Source organism: Nilaparvata lugens, chromosome 12 (assembly GCF_014356525.2).
Source record: "Nilaparvata lugens isolate BPH chromosome 12, ASM1435652v1, whole genome shotgun sequence".
NCBI classification, from domain to species: Eukaryota; Metazoa; Arthropoda; class Insecta; order Hemiptera; family Delphacidae; genus Nilaparvata; species Nilaparvata lugens.
In genome coordinates this window covers 16,973,742-16,988,142 of record NC_052515.1, presented here as the reverse complement: position 1 = coordinate 16,988,142, position 14,401 = coordinate 16,973,742, and the positions used below count along the sequence as shown (strand labels likewise).

Genomic DNA, 14,401 nt, shown 5'->3' with positions numbered 1-14,401 from the left:
ATTTCGAGTATACACGACATCTAAGTCCTCCCATTCATAGCGTCTGCCTATCTTAATTGTTATTCTGAACAATGGATCGCTCAGCAAACTACTTTTTCCCTGATCGCTCATCGGACGACACCAGCACATCCAACTGTGACAAATAGCTTTAGAAATGGGGTGCTCGGTATTCCTCCACTTTCCCCTAATTGTTCTTTCCGCAACTCTAGAATTTGACAATATTATGGAGTGTGTTCCGATTTTGGAGGAGCTCTACAACATAATTATGTATTCAAAAAATTGTTATTATTGAAATTAATTTGATATCACCATGTAGAAAAGTGTTTTTACTTGGAATCAACATGTGAGGTTTGGAATGATGAGAGATCAGTAGCCCATTATCCCATGTAAATTGAAGAGTTCTCTGTCCATCAATATCAAGTTCACGTGACAAAATGTTTCAATAAATCTCCGTCATAAGAGTTGAGAGAACCTGTCATAAAACATCAATAGAATTAAAGTGTAAGAAAACTAATTTAAAGCGGAACCGTCAAACTATGATCAGTGAGTTTCACCGACACTTTCAAAACAGTCGACAGGAAATCAATCAAGAATGATTTATAGGTTGCAAGTCAAATGATATGGAATTAATGTGATAAAGGATGGTGGATGTGGCTGCTAATCTTATTTAGTATTTTCCTGTCTGGCTATTCTTATGAAATATTGAGACTTGGCTACGTGTGGAAGAATGAGTTCTCAAAACTAGAAAACTGCATTCCAATGAACTTTTCTCTGCTAAGTAGAATGGGAATAATATTGGTTCTCATGGGAGTGTTCACACAATGTCAGAATAACTCGGCAGACAATATGAGCCATTCAATTTGCAATGTAGCATCAACGATTATAGATATTACTATAATATAATTATTATATAAGTATTCTTTTATGTATGGTAGCACAGACGAACTGAATGTTTCTGCCACTTATTCCGTCGTTATTTATTTCTATTAACACAATAATATCGGTCCTGTAATATTGTTTTTGATCGATTCCTATTATTGTGAACCGTTTTGAGTGAGAATACTTTGACCCATTGTACAAGCCTCTATCGAATTCAACCGTGATTATGCTCTCATAGATGTCACCGGCTTCTCTCATCAGTAATCGTGGGAAATAAACATAATTTGATCAAAGTTAAACTCAATAGATTTATGAGCAATCATGAATTTGAGTGACACCACAGGTGAGAGAGATTCCTGTTTCTGTGATGATATAAGCACTAGAATACTACAATCGTCCCAATTGATAGTTTTGATTGATTGCTATGCTTGGATAAACTAGCCTATTCTAATAAAATATTCCACTCCATTCGTGTCATAAACTTAGCTCGTCTTAAACAGAAACTTTTGATACTGTAATTCATAGAATAATAAGTGTATTATTCTAGTCCCAAGATTCCTAAAGATTCAGTAGTGGAGTGAATAAGAACAATTCCAAATTCGTTCAATATTTTCAGATTCATCTTACCTCGGGAGATTGAGCAAGACAAATACTGTTGATATGAGCAGTAGCATTTTCGTTATACTCTGCTGCGTTTTGATTGATACGAGGTTGGTTTTTGATGACCTTATATCTGTGAAAATGAAAAAAAAATGTGATAATATACATTCATATAAATTTATGAAGTCAGTCAATTCCATGCAGGCTGAGAAAACGCAGATTTTGGGCTTAACTTCGGGAAAACTCTTGGAAAATACTGTTCGGGGAACAGTTTTTGGTTTAGTCAATTCTGCTGATGACTGACTGTGAATGACACTTCAATTTTCTTGAAAAATCTGAAAGATAATATCTTATAAAGTTACAACTACGGTTGTAATACAGTAATTATAACATCATCATCTACAGTAATCAAATACAGTATGGTCAACACAGTAATGATAATACTTCATATTGTATGACAAAATAGCTTCCAAAATGGCTGCCCTACAGAGAAAATGAATAGGTTTCAAATACAAACATCTCCTCTCAAAATCTGGGTTGTATTACATTTAATTATTTTTGAATAATATCCTCTGGCGATTGGCGATAGTTCAACCGATGTTGTGAAATTGATACGATATTATTTTGTTCTGCAGTGAAATTTACTTTTTATTGTCAGCCCTCCTCATTGATAACATCAATGGTTTTCATTCAATTCCACTAAAATGTACAAAATGTCCGGAAATGTGAATGAAACTGGGTCGAATTACGGTCAAAGGCTTCAGAAGCCGCTAGAAAGTGTTCTAAACAAGAGTTTCAAACTTTTGCAGCTGAATTTCGTTGAAGCGTTTATATGAAGCTCAATTTGAAGTTTACAATCCACTAGTGAATTCCATTCATGCGTTTTCATTTTGAATAGAGTATATTATTCGCAAGAAACAATTGATATGAAACAGTATTTGTAACATATGTTATACTGAATTTTCTCTTCTTGCCATCGAAATGTGCATTAATCAGTGTTCATATCATATCATCATCGATGAGTAAGAGTCCTTTAGATTGAGGTAAAATTAATTTATAAACTCATAATCATATTCATCATCACACTAAATCATCAAATTAATTCAATGAGCATGAGATACATTAATCGGCATTGAAGAGCGACAGTATTGGAAAATTGCGATTATGTTTGATAATGCACAATTTCACTTTAATGGATCCCGTTTTGAAAATATTCAGGGAAAAATTTTTTGAATAAAGCCAGTCAATGAAGAAACTTCTCCTCTTGAAACTTCTATGGATTTCATGTGGAATTGACTTACAATCGAAAAGTTACCCGTAATTGAAAAGAAATAAATTTTGATTTTTCCATTATTTTCCTGTTTATAATCACCTACTAAGTACAGATTAATGCAAGAATATAACAAGTTATTGGTATAGAAATGTGTGGAATGCTATCCTCTAAAAGCCCAGTAGTCCCAATTTTTGTCTTCATCCACTCCCTTTGATTGACAAATGGCTTGAACTCTGGAGAGTGGATAGACTTTACTCGTGGATACATTTCTTTAAATCGTCGGCTTCTTTAAACTCACCTAACTATTTATTTCCAATTTTATCAAATGAACGTGGAAGTATGAATCCTGGTACACAATTCAAGATCGAATTCAATGCTCTATCATCAAGGGCTTCAGAGAGTGATGACATTGAAGACAGAAAATGGCATTTCTAATAATAACTTCCAATAATAATAATTTGTATTTATCCTGTATGTGTGAGTGTGTGGATAAATGAATTGAAATTGATATTGAAAATAATAGTTTTTCAAAAACATTTGTGGACGGTAGTATTATTCAAATGAGCATCTAGCGCGTGTGCCCATGGTCCCTTTTGAGGAATCATTTGCGGAAGAAGGCGGTGTAACGATGGGGACTCTTCGCTCTTTGGTTCCAGGCCTTTTCCTTGCAAAAACTCAGCTTTCCCTTAATTTGTGACGCGAAACCCTATTTTTTTTGTCTTCATTGACTGGGCTATGTGTTCAATTTGGAAAAGTTTGAAGAGTACTACGGTACTAGATATTTTTTCAATTAATATTGATTATGTACGTACTTGAATTTGAATCAAAGTAGAATCAAAATTTTAATTTTTCCTCTCTTACTTCTACTTCTTCTTTCTTTTTTCTTTTTTTGTTTCCTCTTTCCTGGTGTCATTCGTTTTTTTTCTGCTTGAGATCACCTTTTTTCTCAGAAAACACATAAGCTTAAACTTTTTCCAACTCTCCTTGGGACCCACTGCTTTGACAATTTTCAATTTCCCACAGTTTTTTCTTTCTTCTTTTTTCCCCTTTCTCTTTCTCTCTCCCTCCCATATTTATCCCCTAAGGGCACTATTTTTTCCTTGAATTCTACTTCTGAGTTCTGAGTCTGAAGTTGGCAATGTTTATCTCTGTGTGGGCTCTGCTTCCATTTTATTTCGATTCTCTCACCGGTTGAGCATAAATGAGTCCACTTGAAACGATTTAACTCTCAGTTTTTCATTATTCTGTTTTCCGGATTCCTCCCTCGAATTCGTTTATAATTAGAATAACTAAGGGATTACTATCTTTTGTTCTAGAAGATCTATTCTCATGAGAAACAATAATGCATTCTCAGGAAGGTCTTTGTTGGAAGATATTTATTTTTAGGACTTGTTCCACTTCTCGATTCTCACAAAACTATTTCTAAAACTAAATAAGTCTACTGAACAGACAATAATATTGCAGATAGATTATGAAATTTCAATATCCTTATATGACTTGAAATAGTGAACATCACTTACTTAAAAGGAATTAAAAAATTATACTTTCGGTAGCTACATCAATCTCTTGTAATTAACTGGAAGATTAATTAATGAAGTATCAGAATGCATTCACTTTGAATGGAGCCATATAACTGGTATATGTTTGACCTAGTAAGGTTACAGTCTGCCATTGGCCTTGGCAAGTCACAACAAAAGTGGGTGGTGCTTTCAAACTTCAGCCATGAAAAACAGCAGTAAAGATTGGAACACTTGGTTTCTAACAAGATGAATAAATAAATAATATAATAAGGATTTGTATATGAATTGAAACTCAAAAGAAATAGTCAATGTTTAAATAAAACGTTAATTGCAACTACAGATCAACAAAGACCATTACGTATAATTTTCACCATGATTGAAAAATTTATTGAGAACAAAGCTAGAAAATATTTATCAGCATAGAACCCAATGTCAAATTGAAATTATCTCAGAAAGAAGACGAGAAACTGCTATTCTAGAGTACCTATGAAATAAAGTTATTGGTGTTGTACTGGATAAAATGAACATTTTCGTTTGAACTAGACTAGGAATTGTTTTCCATTGATCTGATTATCTCCATTGCTTCTAGAATGTTCAACTGTCTCATTTTGCCATTGACATGCATAAATTGAAAATTCTATTTTTGAACTTGTGGTTATCTGCTATAAAAATAATGCTCGGTACAATTTATTGAAATAATTATACAGAGTGAGTCATATTTATGGGAACCCTTCAATAAATTGGGAACTGTTGTAGATATGATACTGTAACTTCAAGGATGAGTTATTGGTCAAATACTCCACCTTTTGACGTACGCTATAACCGAATTTCAACCCCTCATAAGGGGGTGACTTAGGGGTTGTAACTCGGATATTTTGAACGTAAACACCCATAGTGTGATACATAATTTAAAAGGCCTCTTTGGAACAAGAAATATGACATTAATTAAAATGTTCTATGATACTTTTATCCAAAATGGCGGCTGATTGAAGTTTTAACTCGAATATTTTAAATGTAAACACCCATTGTGTGGTACATCATTTTCAATGCCTTTCTCAAACAAGGAAAATAACATCAATGAAAATGTTCTATGATACTTTTATCCGAAATGGCGGCTAATTGAAATTTTTATTTTTTAAAGAAATTATGATAATTTTCATCCAGCCGCCATTTTGGATACAAGTATCATAGAACATTTTTATCGATGTTATCTTTCTTGTTTCAAAAAGGCCTTCGAAATTATGTACAACACAATGGGTGTTTAAATCCAAAATATTCGAGTTACAACCCCTAAGTCACCCCCTAATGAGGGTTGAAATTCAGTTTCTTCACTAGACATAGCAAAATATTTGGAATCAATTGTTCATCTAGCTACGTTGTATAATAAGCATCACCTCCAACCCAGTATCAGCACACTAGTAAGCTCGACTATCTGCTACTATCCGACTATCATCAAAACCTTCAAATCACCACTAATCTAAGCGAATTCATTCCATTGAAAAAAAAATAGTCCACATATCATGTAGCCTAAGCTGTAAATAACACTGTAGGTCTATATAATTGTGAAATACAGAATTACAAGAATACTGTGAGAAACACAAACAAATGCCGTGTATTGATATCATCTTGTGATATTCAAATGCAAAGTTGATGAAACTTATCAAGTTTGTGTGAATAGTATTTCAGCGAATCTATATTTGAAACGGTGAGTCCTTCAGCATAAATTATAACTTTCTTGCAGTTTGAGTTTGAGTAAATACTGTCTATCTGCTTGTATATATTCTCTAGCAAAAAGCAGGCTTGGAGTAAAGCGAGAAATAACTGGTAATACTAAAACACTCCATCTTGAAATGCACAAGTGTTCTGTGTAAGAGAGTACTCAACTTTTAATGTGACAGTGAATTGCTTTGTGACTTCAGGCGTTTCACTTCATGCTGCTTTTATACTCCGACGCAGTTTGATTTTCTGGAGATTTGAAACTCTCAAGAACTCGTTATAAGGCCGTTATCATACTATTGAATGATCTCTGGATCTTCTTTAAAGAAAATAGACTGTTGGACGTATTTCCACTAGCAATAATTAGTATTTTTCCACACACTCCGTGGTTGAGTGGTAGAGTGGACATTACTGTCCAAACTTCGCCACGTCATCTAATAAAAGTCATTTATCGTGTGGAGAAGTAGGCTATTTTTCCTTGATTTTCCACATAATATTGACTTGTGGTCTATTCTACCAAATTCTTTTGTGGAAATGAATTGAATTAAACTAATTGAAAAATTCGACTCATTCTTTATCAAAGTTGACAGCGGTTCGGAAACCCTTGTCGCTTCATTGATTCATTGGATTTAAAAGAATTTATCGAAATACAATGATATTTCATAGAATAGGAATAAACTAGTGTCCTTTTATTTTATTTGTTAACATTTTATTATGGGATGAAAACTCGCAACCGGTCGTGTCACCAAAGATAATAATAGGTAGTGATTCTATATAATGCATCAAGTACCCCTATTGGAATGAATTGAAAGCTTATCGAAATCACATTATAAACAAACTAATCCTGGTTGTTAGACCATAATGAATCTCTAGTACATAATTTTGAATTATGGGAGTTATGTAGATATTTACAATAGTGTAATAACCTAAACCATTTTCTCGATACACTGATAACTATGTAGATGTGACAAATGAAAAATGTTTTAAACTGATTGATATAATCTTTTCATCTGATACAATATGAATCGAAATTCGGAAAAGGAATTTCCTTTGCCTGTTGGTCCTTCCCCAATCATTTTAATGGATTGTGTTTTGGTACTTATTTAATAAATCAATATATCATTTAAACATATCTTGCATTAATATTATGCATTATATTCCTTATAATGGAAAATCTTTTCATCCAGCACAATAAAGCCCTCACTTCTAAACAGGAATATCATTTTATAACGGTGGTTTTCTTTTAAATTCGATTCCATATCTCAAGGCTAAAATCTATGCTATCATGCAAAACAATGTTCTTCTACTGAATGCAACCCCGTATAAATATCAAATCAAACACAACAGACTGTTGGCATGAATTCATGTACCACGTCCAACTTTCTGAAATAATGATAATGTTATTTTCCAAGCCTCCTCCGTTTCGTGAATGGAAGCGTCTCGAGATGTTGATAAATTGTCGTACATTCTTGGATCCGGCCTTATTTCACTGTCAGCTACTGTGTACTGTCAGTATCAATAACACTACTGTCAGTATACTGTTCTGACACCTCGGTTGATTTTCAAATGATTGATGGCAGTTTCAGGGAGCAATAACAGTCATTTGGTCGAGAGTGTCGTAGATGCAGTGAAACCTTGAATTATTGAACTGAATTCAAAATCCATACCACAAATCTTCAAATTGTTCGACATCACCATATTATTATTATATCTGATGGAGTGATAGTGCTAATTAGTAATGGAAAACGGAAAAGAAATACATTGGAAAGGACACACAAATGTGGGTTATGAGGTGGATTTTCAAGGCAAGAGGTGAGCTGATCCATTTGAACTATAAACCTTGGGTAGATAACGGGAACTATATTTGCTCGATGTGCAATCTGAAGGAGGCTAAAGATGTATTCCATTTCATTGCTCGATGCCCTTGTTTGTAGGAATGGAGGAAGAAATGGTTTGGTGTTGTTGAACAATCAAGGGAAGAGTTTACTATGTACATGAACGGCAAAGATTGGAAGAAACTAGCCTCTTACTGTAGAGAAGCCTGGAATTACAGACATGTTCTCACCCAAGAATTTAATTGGTAGAGCTATAATTGGCTACTTTGTCGAGGCACTCACTACTTGATTTTTGGTATCACTTATAATTGTTATTTTCTGCTCTCTTTAACATTCTGTTTATTTCAGTTCAAGCCTTGTTTTATTTTTGAGTTTATTCCAATTTGAGGATTCAATCTTTCTCATTGTATATTCACTCACGTTACTGAGTGGATCATTACACTATACATTATTATTGCTTACTGTGTTACTACTTGATTCATCATTATTTCGTATAATTTTTGTATTTTACTATACACTTTGATCATATTTATGTATTTTCCACAATCGCATGTTTTTCCGACTTTCCGGCTGGCGATCGTGTGATCAAGCCGTAAGTGTGTGTTTAATTATTGTGTATTTATAGTTTAATGGAGGATAAAAGCATTTTTTATTCTATTCTATTCTTCTATTCTAGTAATGGAGAACAGAGCACCGGGAGAAAGCCGTATAAAAAATAGAAACTCTCGGACTTTGGTGAAGCCTCCAGAAATTCCTAATAAAGTCTTCACTATTTTTCATTGTCGAATGAATACACAAGAATATTGTATAATATTACGAATTACACTAATATCATTCATTTTTGATAGCTTGGCATACTTATTGTGTTTTCATCATGGAGGATCACTAAAACACGTTTAATGCAGTGTTAGAACTCAAAGGTCAGTTTTCATTCATTTGGTCCATTTGAAGAAAATTATTAATAATTATTTTTAATAGATTTCTTCGACTCAATTATCATCTTAGATTCTAGGAAGTTGAATAGATAAAGTATAATAATTCTCACGTATGCATCTGGTGATGTGAGGCAAGTTGTCGTTGGATTTGGTGGAGAGTCGAGCGGTGACTGCAATCGGCTGCATCTGTTGCAACTGCACATGACTCGAACTCGATGAAGGCCGGTTTTGTGACGAGTGAAACGAGCTCTGCTGCGATCCACATCGTATCTTGTTGGAGCCGTTCGACTGAAATGAATCAATTGAATAGAATAGAATAAATAGATCTTTTCTCAATAAATAATATTCTACACAATGTAATCTCCTCAAAATTACGAGTGAGGGTTGGGTGTAATAGGGCCAAGAAAGCTTACCTTCCTAGGAATAAAATAGAGGCACTCATTCAATTCAATTTGATATAGGAAAAGTTATAGGAACCCTGAATTGTTTTTCTCAGACATAATATTATTGCGTAAAGAATTGTTTTCCATTGCATGGAATATTATGCAATATAGAATCAAGAATATGATTGATGTTTAGAAAATTGATTATTGTCAATTATCAATCAATTGGTATTTGTTCGCTGTTCCATTGGATCAAGTTAGAATTAAATTGTTGATGTTAGGCTGAATGATGAAGGCTGATGTTGTAAGGCTGAATAATTTCTCATCACATTATATTTGAAGAGTGAAAAAAAAAACATTCACTGATTCTTCAAGTACCCAACTCTTTGCGTTTATCATACTTTGCCTATTGGTACCATCTCGCTTCCACTGTTTTCTTCATTATAAGAGAAAATTGATTATTAATATTGAACTAGGAATTTGAATATGTAATAATAAACGTGTTCTACATTGATCCCATAATAACTACGTATTATCGAGAGATTACTATACAACGATCGAAATATTGATCTCCATTATAGAATGACTTTGTATTATCGGGTGTACCTGATTATAAATCAGGTGTAACTAATATTATCAAAATAGTTGAAGAACAGAAATGGTTTTCGTATTATCAGAGGAGAAATATATTCTTCCCTCTATGGCATTATTGAGAATTGACTGAACATCTACAGTCAATCAACATCCTCAAGATGAATTTTGTGGCAGGAATTTGTGTCATCCCCGTTCACTGAATCCATTTTTCGAGAGGATCGAGATAATTTTTCAATCATGAAAAGTGGAGATGAATGATAATGCGAGAGTGAAGCTGACTGACTTGTTAGAATCACTTGGAACAATTACCATTGATCGGATGGGAAGCATTGATGTTTTTCGTGGGAAATGCTGACAGTGTGAAGTGAATCTCACAATAGCAGATGTCATTCATCTTCCGAATAAGTAATTATTCTTAACGCGCTGCTGACGAAATTGAATTTCAACTGTCAATAATTCAAGGAAGGGATGAAAGTGATATATGAATTTGGCTCTTGAGTGACTTCCAAATGATAGATTCAATTATTTTCCAATACAATTTCAACCGGAAATCGATTCAATTCCGTTAAATCGAAAGTCAATATTGCGGTGAACGGTAACATTCTGTATCCTTCTTCGTGTTTCAACGTTCTTACTTCCTCCGGCTTCTTCTTATTCTTCTCCTCCTCTTCCTCCTCCTTTTTCTTCTACACCTCCTCCACCCATTCTCCTTCATCATCATCTTCTTCTTCTTCTTCCTAAATGAATTAAGTAGAAGAAGAAGAGTAACGGAGCACAGTTGAAAGTAATTTTTGTTATATGAATGAATGAGTGAATGATATTTCGGTCTTAGCTTTTATGTGTGGGTATTTTCGCAAGACGTATTGTTCCACAGAAGGGCTTCTAGCGTTTCACGAAGTTCAGCTTTCCCGGAGTCATTGATATTATATTGAGATTCACTTTATACTGTCAGAATCTCTTATAAATAGCTGAAATGCTGGCTATTGAAAGTGAATATCACTTTAGACAGAGAAACCAGGAGTGAAAATTGGAAAGTAACTTACGGTGCATTATTTTCTCTTTCCCTCCACCTCTTTTAGCCGCAACTATGTTCAGCAAAGAAGACCTATTAGTGCATTGGGAATAAGTTTTTTTTTTTGAGGTTTTCGCAAGCTTTAAAGTATCGTGAGCCCAGTTTGGTTGAACCATTCTCAGTCTCTCCGGTTATATCATTAGGTTACAAGAAAGTTGTATAATCTCATCAAAAATAGTTGGAATTTGGTAATGTTTTACTTGTTACTAAATGGTCATGACATTCCAGGAATCGAAGAAGTACATCGTAGCTATTAACACTACATCTTTCATTAATTGATGATTTATTTCATAGTTTAGGTAGATTGTGAGCCATTCTAGCCTAGTTGTGAATATAGTAATAGTAAAACATTGAACAGTATTATATAGTATTATACAGTATAATAAACATTAGGATAGGCTATAATACTGTGTATGGGCCCAAAAAGTCAGATTCATGAATATACCCAAAAATAAGTGAGTTATGGTCACTTCTATATATTTTTATAGTGCTCAAGGTCTCTAGAGCAAAGTCTCAGATTAGTGCTGAGTTGTCGTCTATGTTGTTATTGCACACATTTTTATGCAGTTTGCGCCGAAATGGAAACAATAGACGACAAAGTTGTAAAATTCGCTCTACAAGCTCGTCGTTTTGTTGTGATATTGCAAACTGCCAGAATGGGAACTAGGCTTCATCACAGAAAAAATATTGTATCTTTCCTCAGTTTGTGTTTCTAAAAATATTATATCTTTCCTCAGTGTGTTTTTTTCTCTCAGTGGCGTTATGGAACTCAAATTCTAGAAATTCATTGCAGAAACCCAAGTGTTCCAACAAATACAAGCAGTTTCCAAGATATTATTTCAAGTGCTTTTTGCTGACAGAGTAGATTTGCTTTCAATTTCAGACAATATGGGCGACGCAATATTTCACATATTCTCTCGTATAATATGTTGTAATATAAATGGATAGATAGATAATGTAATATTCAAAATTCAAATTCAAATTTCATTTATTCAAACCCACAATATTCACAATCAGAATCAATAAGAACAAGAAAAACACACAGATCAGTAAGATAAAAAATAATTTAAAAATATTAATAAAATAAATACTTTAGGTAGGTTCTATTAGAAAGAAATTTGTGAATTCGAATGAAATATATTACTTGCTGGGAGTATAAATAAACAAACTTGCAAGTAGGAATGAATATCACCGTAATTAAATTTGAATTCATGGATACATGGAGAAAGAAAATGAAGAGGGCAAGAAAAGACTGGCATCCATTCACTCTCACATTCACTCACCTTGCACACTTTCCAATAACAGCTCATCTTACTAATGCTTATTGCAAGCCACCAAAATTCAATTTAAATCAAGAAATTTCATTGAATAAGGATTCTAAATGGTCAAGCATAAGACCTCTGAGCCATCTAAGATTTTTTTTCAAAAACACGTTGATTCTGAATTCTCTTGATTTAAATTGCGATGTTATTGAAAAACTTGGGCCCAAGAATCACAAATGATTTCTGGAAACAAGTGGTATACGATCTGGGAAGTCTCACAAAATCGGCTGTCATTCTCCTAGCTAGATAGCTGGGGACATACCTGAGCAACGCCTGACCACAGTTTCTAGACATTACATAGAACAGACAGGACCGTGAAAACATACATATATCTAAGAGGCAAACATCTAAAACACTGAAATAGAGGAAAATAATGTTCGTTCATATCTACTCTTTCTTTTTATAGCACGGACTATCGATTTCTGCACCGTTATCAATGTCTTCAAGTGACAAATTTAATATAGGTGACAAATATATTCTATCTCTTCATTAGAAGAAGAGTGAGATAGACGGCGAGAAATGGAAGAAGAGACAAGATGAGAAGCAGGAGAAAGAGAGAAATTTGGTTAGATTCGTTTTCCAGTTATGTATATCATAATGATTTATAAGCTGACTGAAATTCTATAGAACGTTTTTCCTAGTTCATAATGATAGAGAATGTACATGAATGATGTTACCTAAACTATTAAAGATTACAACTGAATTCAAATCATTAATTTAATTCTACAAAGTGTAAACTGTGTATGCAACGATTGAGGTGAAATGTGGTTCAATGATAATAATGATATTTAATATATCATGTAATATTGTATCTTGAATCAAAATTAAATTAGAACGTTGTATCAAAACGTTCATTCTTGAAAAAAGAGGATATCCATCCAATATCTTCTTTGGTAAAATAACTTTACTACGGTCGACATTTTCGTGATCGTAAAAAGAGATTGGGAGCTTGGTTTCAAAGAATCAAAGAGAAAGCACTTAGGTTATTCAGTATCGCACGTTGGAAATACTCCTATAATTGAATAGGCGAGAAAGTTGTTAATTGATTTATAATTCATCTCAATTGCTGAGGCATGCATGTGTTACTTCTTTGCAGCGAGAAAATTCATTATCAGATTAATTTCGAATATGGAACTAAGAGTGCTCGAGGGGACATTTCAGCGTAATGAAACAATCATGATGAGGGTTTATGCATTGAACCACTTTTTATGTTCTCTACCCTTGTCCAGGTTGCATTCAAGGTTATACATAGAGAACTTTTTTCATCCCGGTCAAGTGTTAATCTCAATTCATTCTCCCACTTGAAACATTTGATTTATACTTTACTAAAACCAATACCAATAACAGGTATTAATGTTCATCAATACCCTAAAAGGTAGGTCCCGTACAAAACTTGAAATTATTTCAACAATCTTGAGGAAACTAATTGCAAGATTGGAAAATAAATCAATAAGTTTGGATTTATTTTTTGTTTGGAGTGAGACGCCAAATCCTTAAAATCACACTTGAACTTGAAATTTCTGGTGAAAAACCTATAATGATGCTTACAAAACATATTACTATAGTTCATTCCGATTGGTCAGGTTTGAATACATAGGGAAAATGCTGACGTGGATTAATTCTCATTGTTACAAAATAGAATATATAATCCAGATTATATTGCTATCCATATAAATGAAGAAAACTAATCAATATAGATAATTCAATTTTCTCTTTACTACCTACATTGTCATCCTCCATATATAAGTTAATCTCTCACGTTTCAGTTCTGGTTTACTTTTTAAATGAAAACGTATACGTTTATTATTCCTCCTGCTCCATTCATAATCATAATCTTTGAAAATACAACAAAACTAACCTCATACTAGTGATGAGATTCTTTAGTCAGATTTCCAACTATTTTTCAAAGTTTCACCGATACATCTCCATTCCAATTTGAAAGCTCTCTATGCTATGAAATATTAATAAATTTCTCCATATAAGTCGTTCCATGAAACTTCTCTTCAAAAAAAAAAAATCTTTAGCTGCATGCTGAAATCCCCCTATATGAAATCAGTGGTATACCGTTCAAATAATACCTGCGTCCTACAAACATGTATCAGAATTCATGAGCTAAACTGAATCACATTGGATGAAGAATACTATTGATGAGATATAGATACTGTCCTATTAATAATATGTAAGAGGAAACAAGGCTGAATCATTCAATTATCAATATTATTGTTGATAATGCACAGTGAATATCAATATGTAATGCATCTGTACCTATATG

The 14,401-nt window shown here is 33.4% G+C and overlaps 1 protein-coding gene across 1 annotated transcript in view; it reads right to left on the bottom strand.

Annotated features, from left to right (window-relative positions):
* Positions 1–14,401, bottom strand: part of LOC111059972 — an 81,519-nt gene that overhangs the window by 4,360 nt on the left and 62,758 nt on the right. Inside the window, exons 6-7 of the mRNA XM_039438989.1 lie at positions 8,869–9,046; positions 1,507–1,612 (exon numbers count right to left, since the gene is read on the bottom strand). Coding sequence (XP_039294923.1) covers positions 1,507–1,612; positions 8,869–9,046 — 284 coding nt within the window. The remainder of the gene's footprint in view (positions 1–1,506; positions 1,613–8,868; positions 9,047–14,401) is intronic.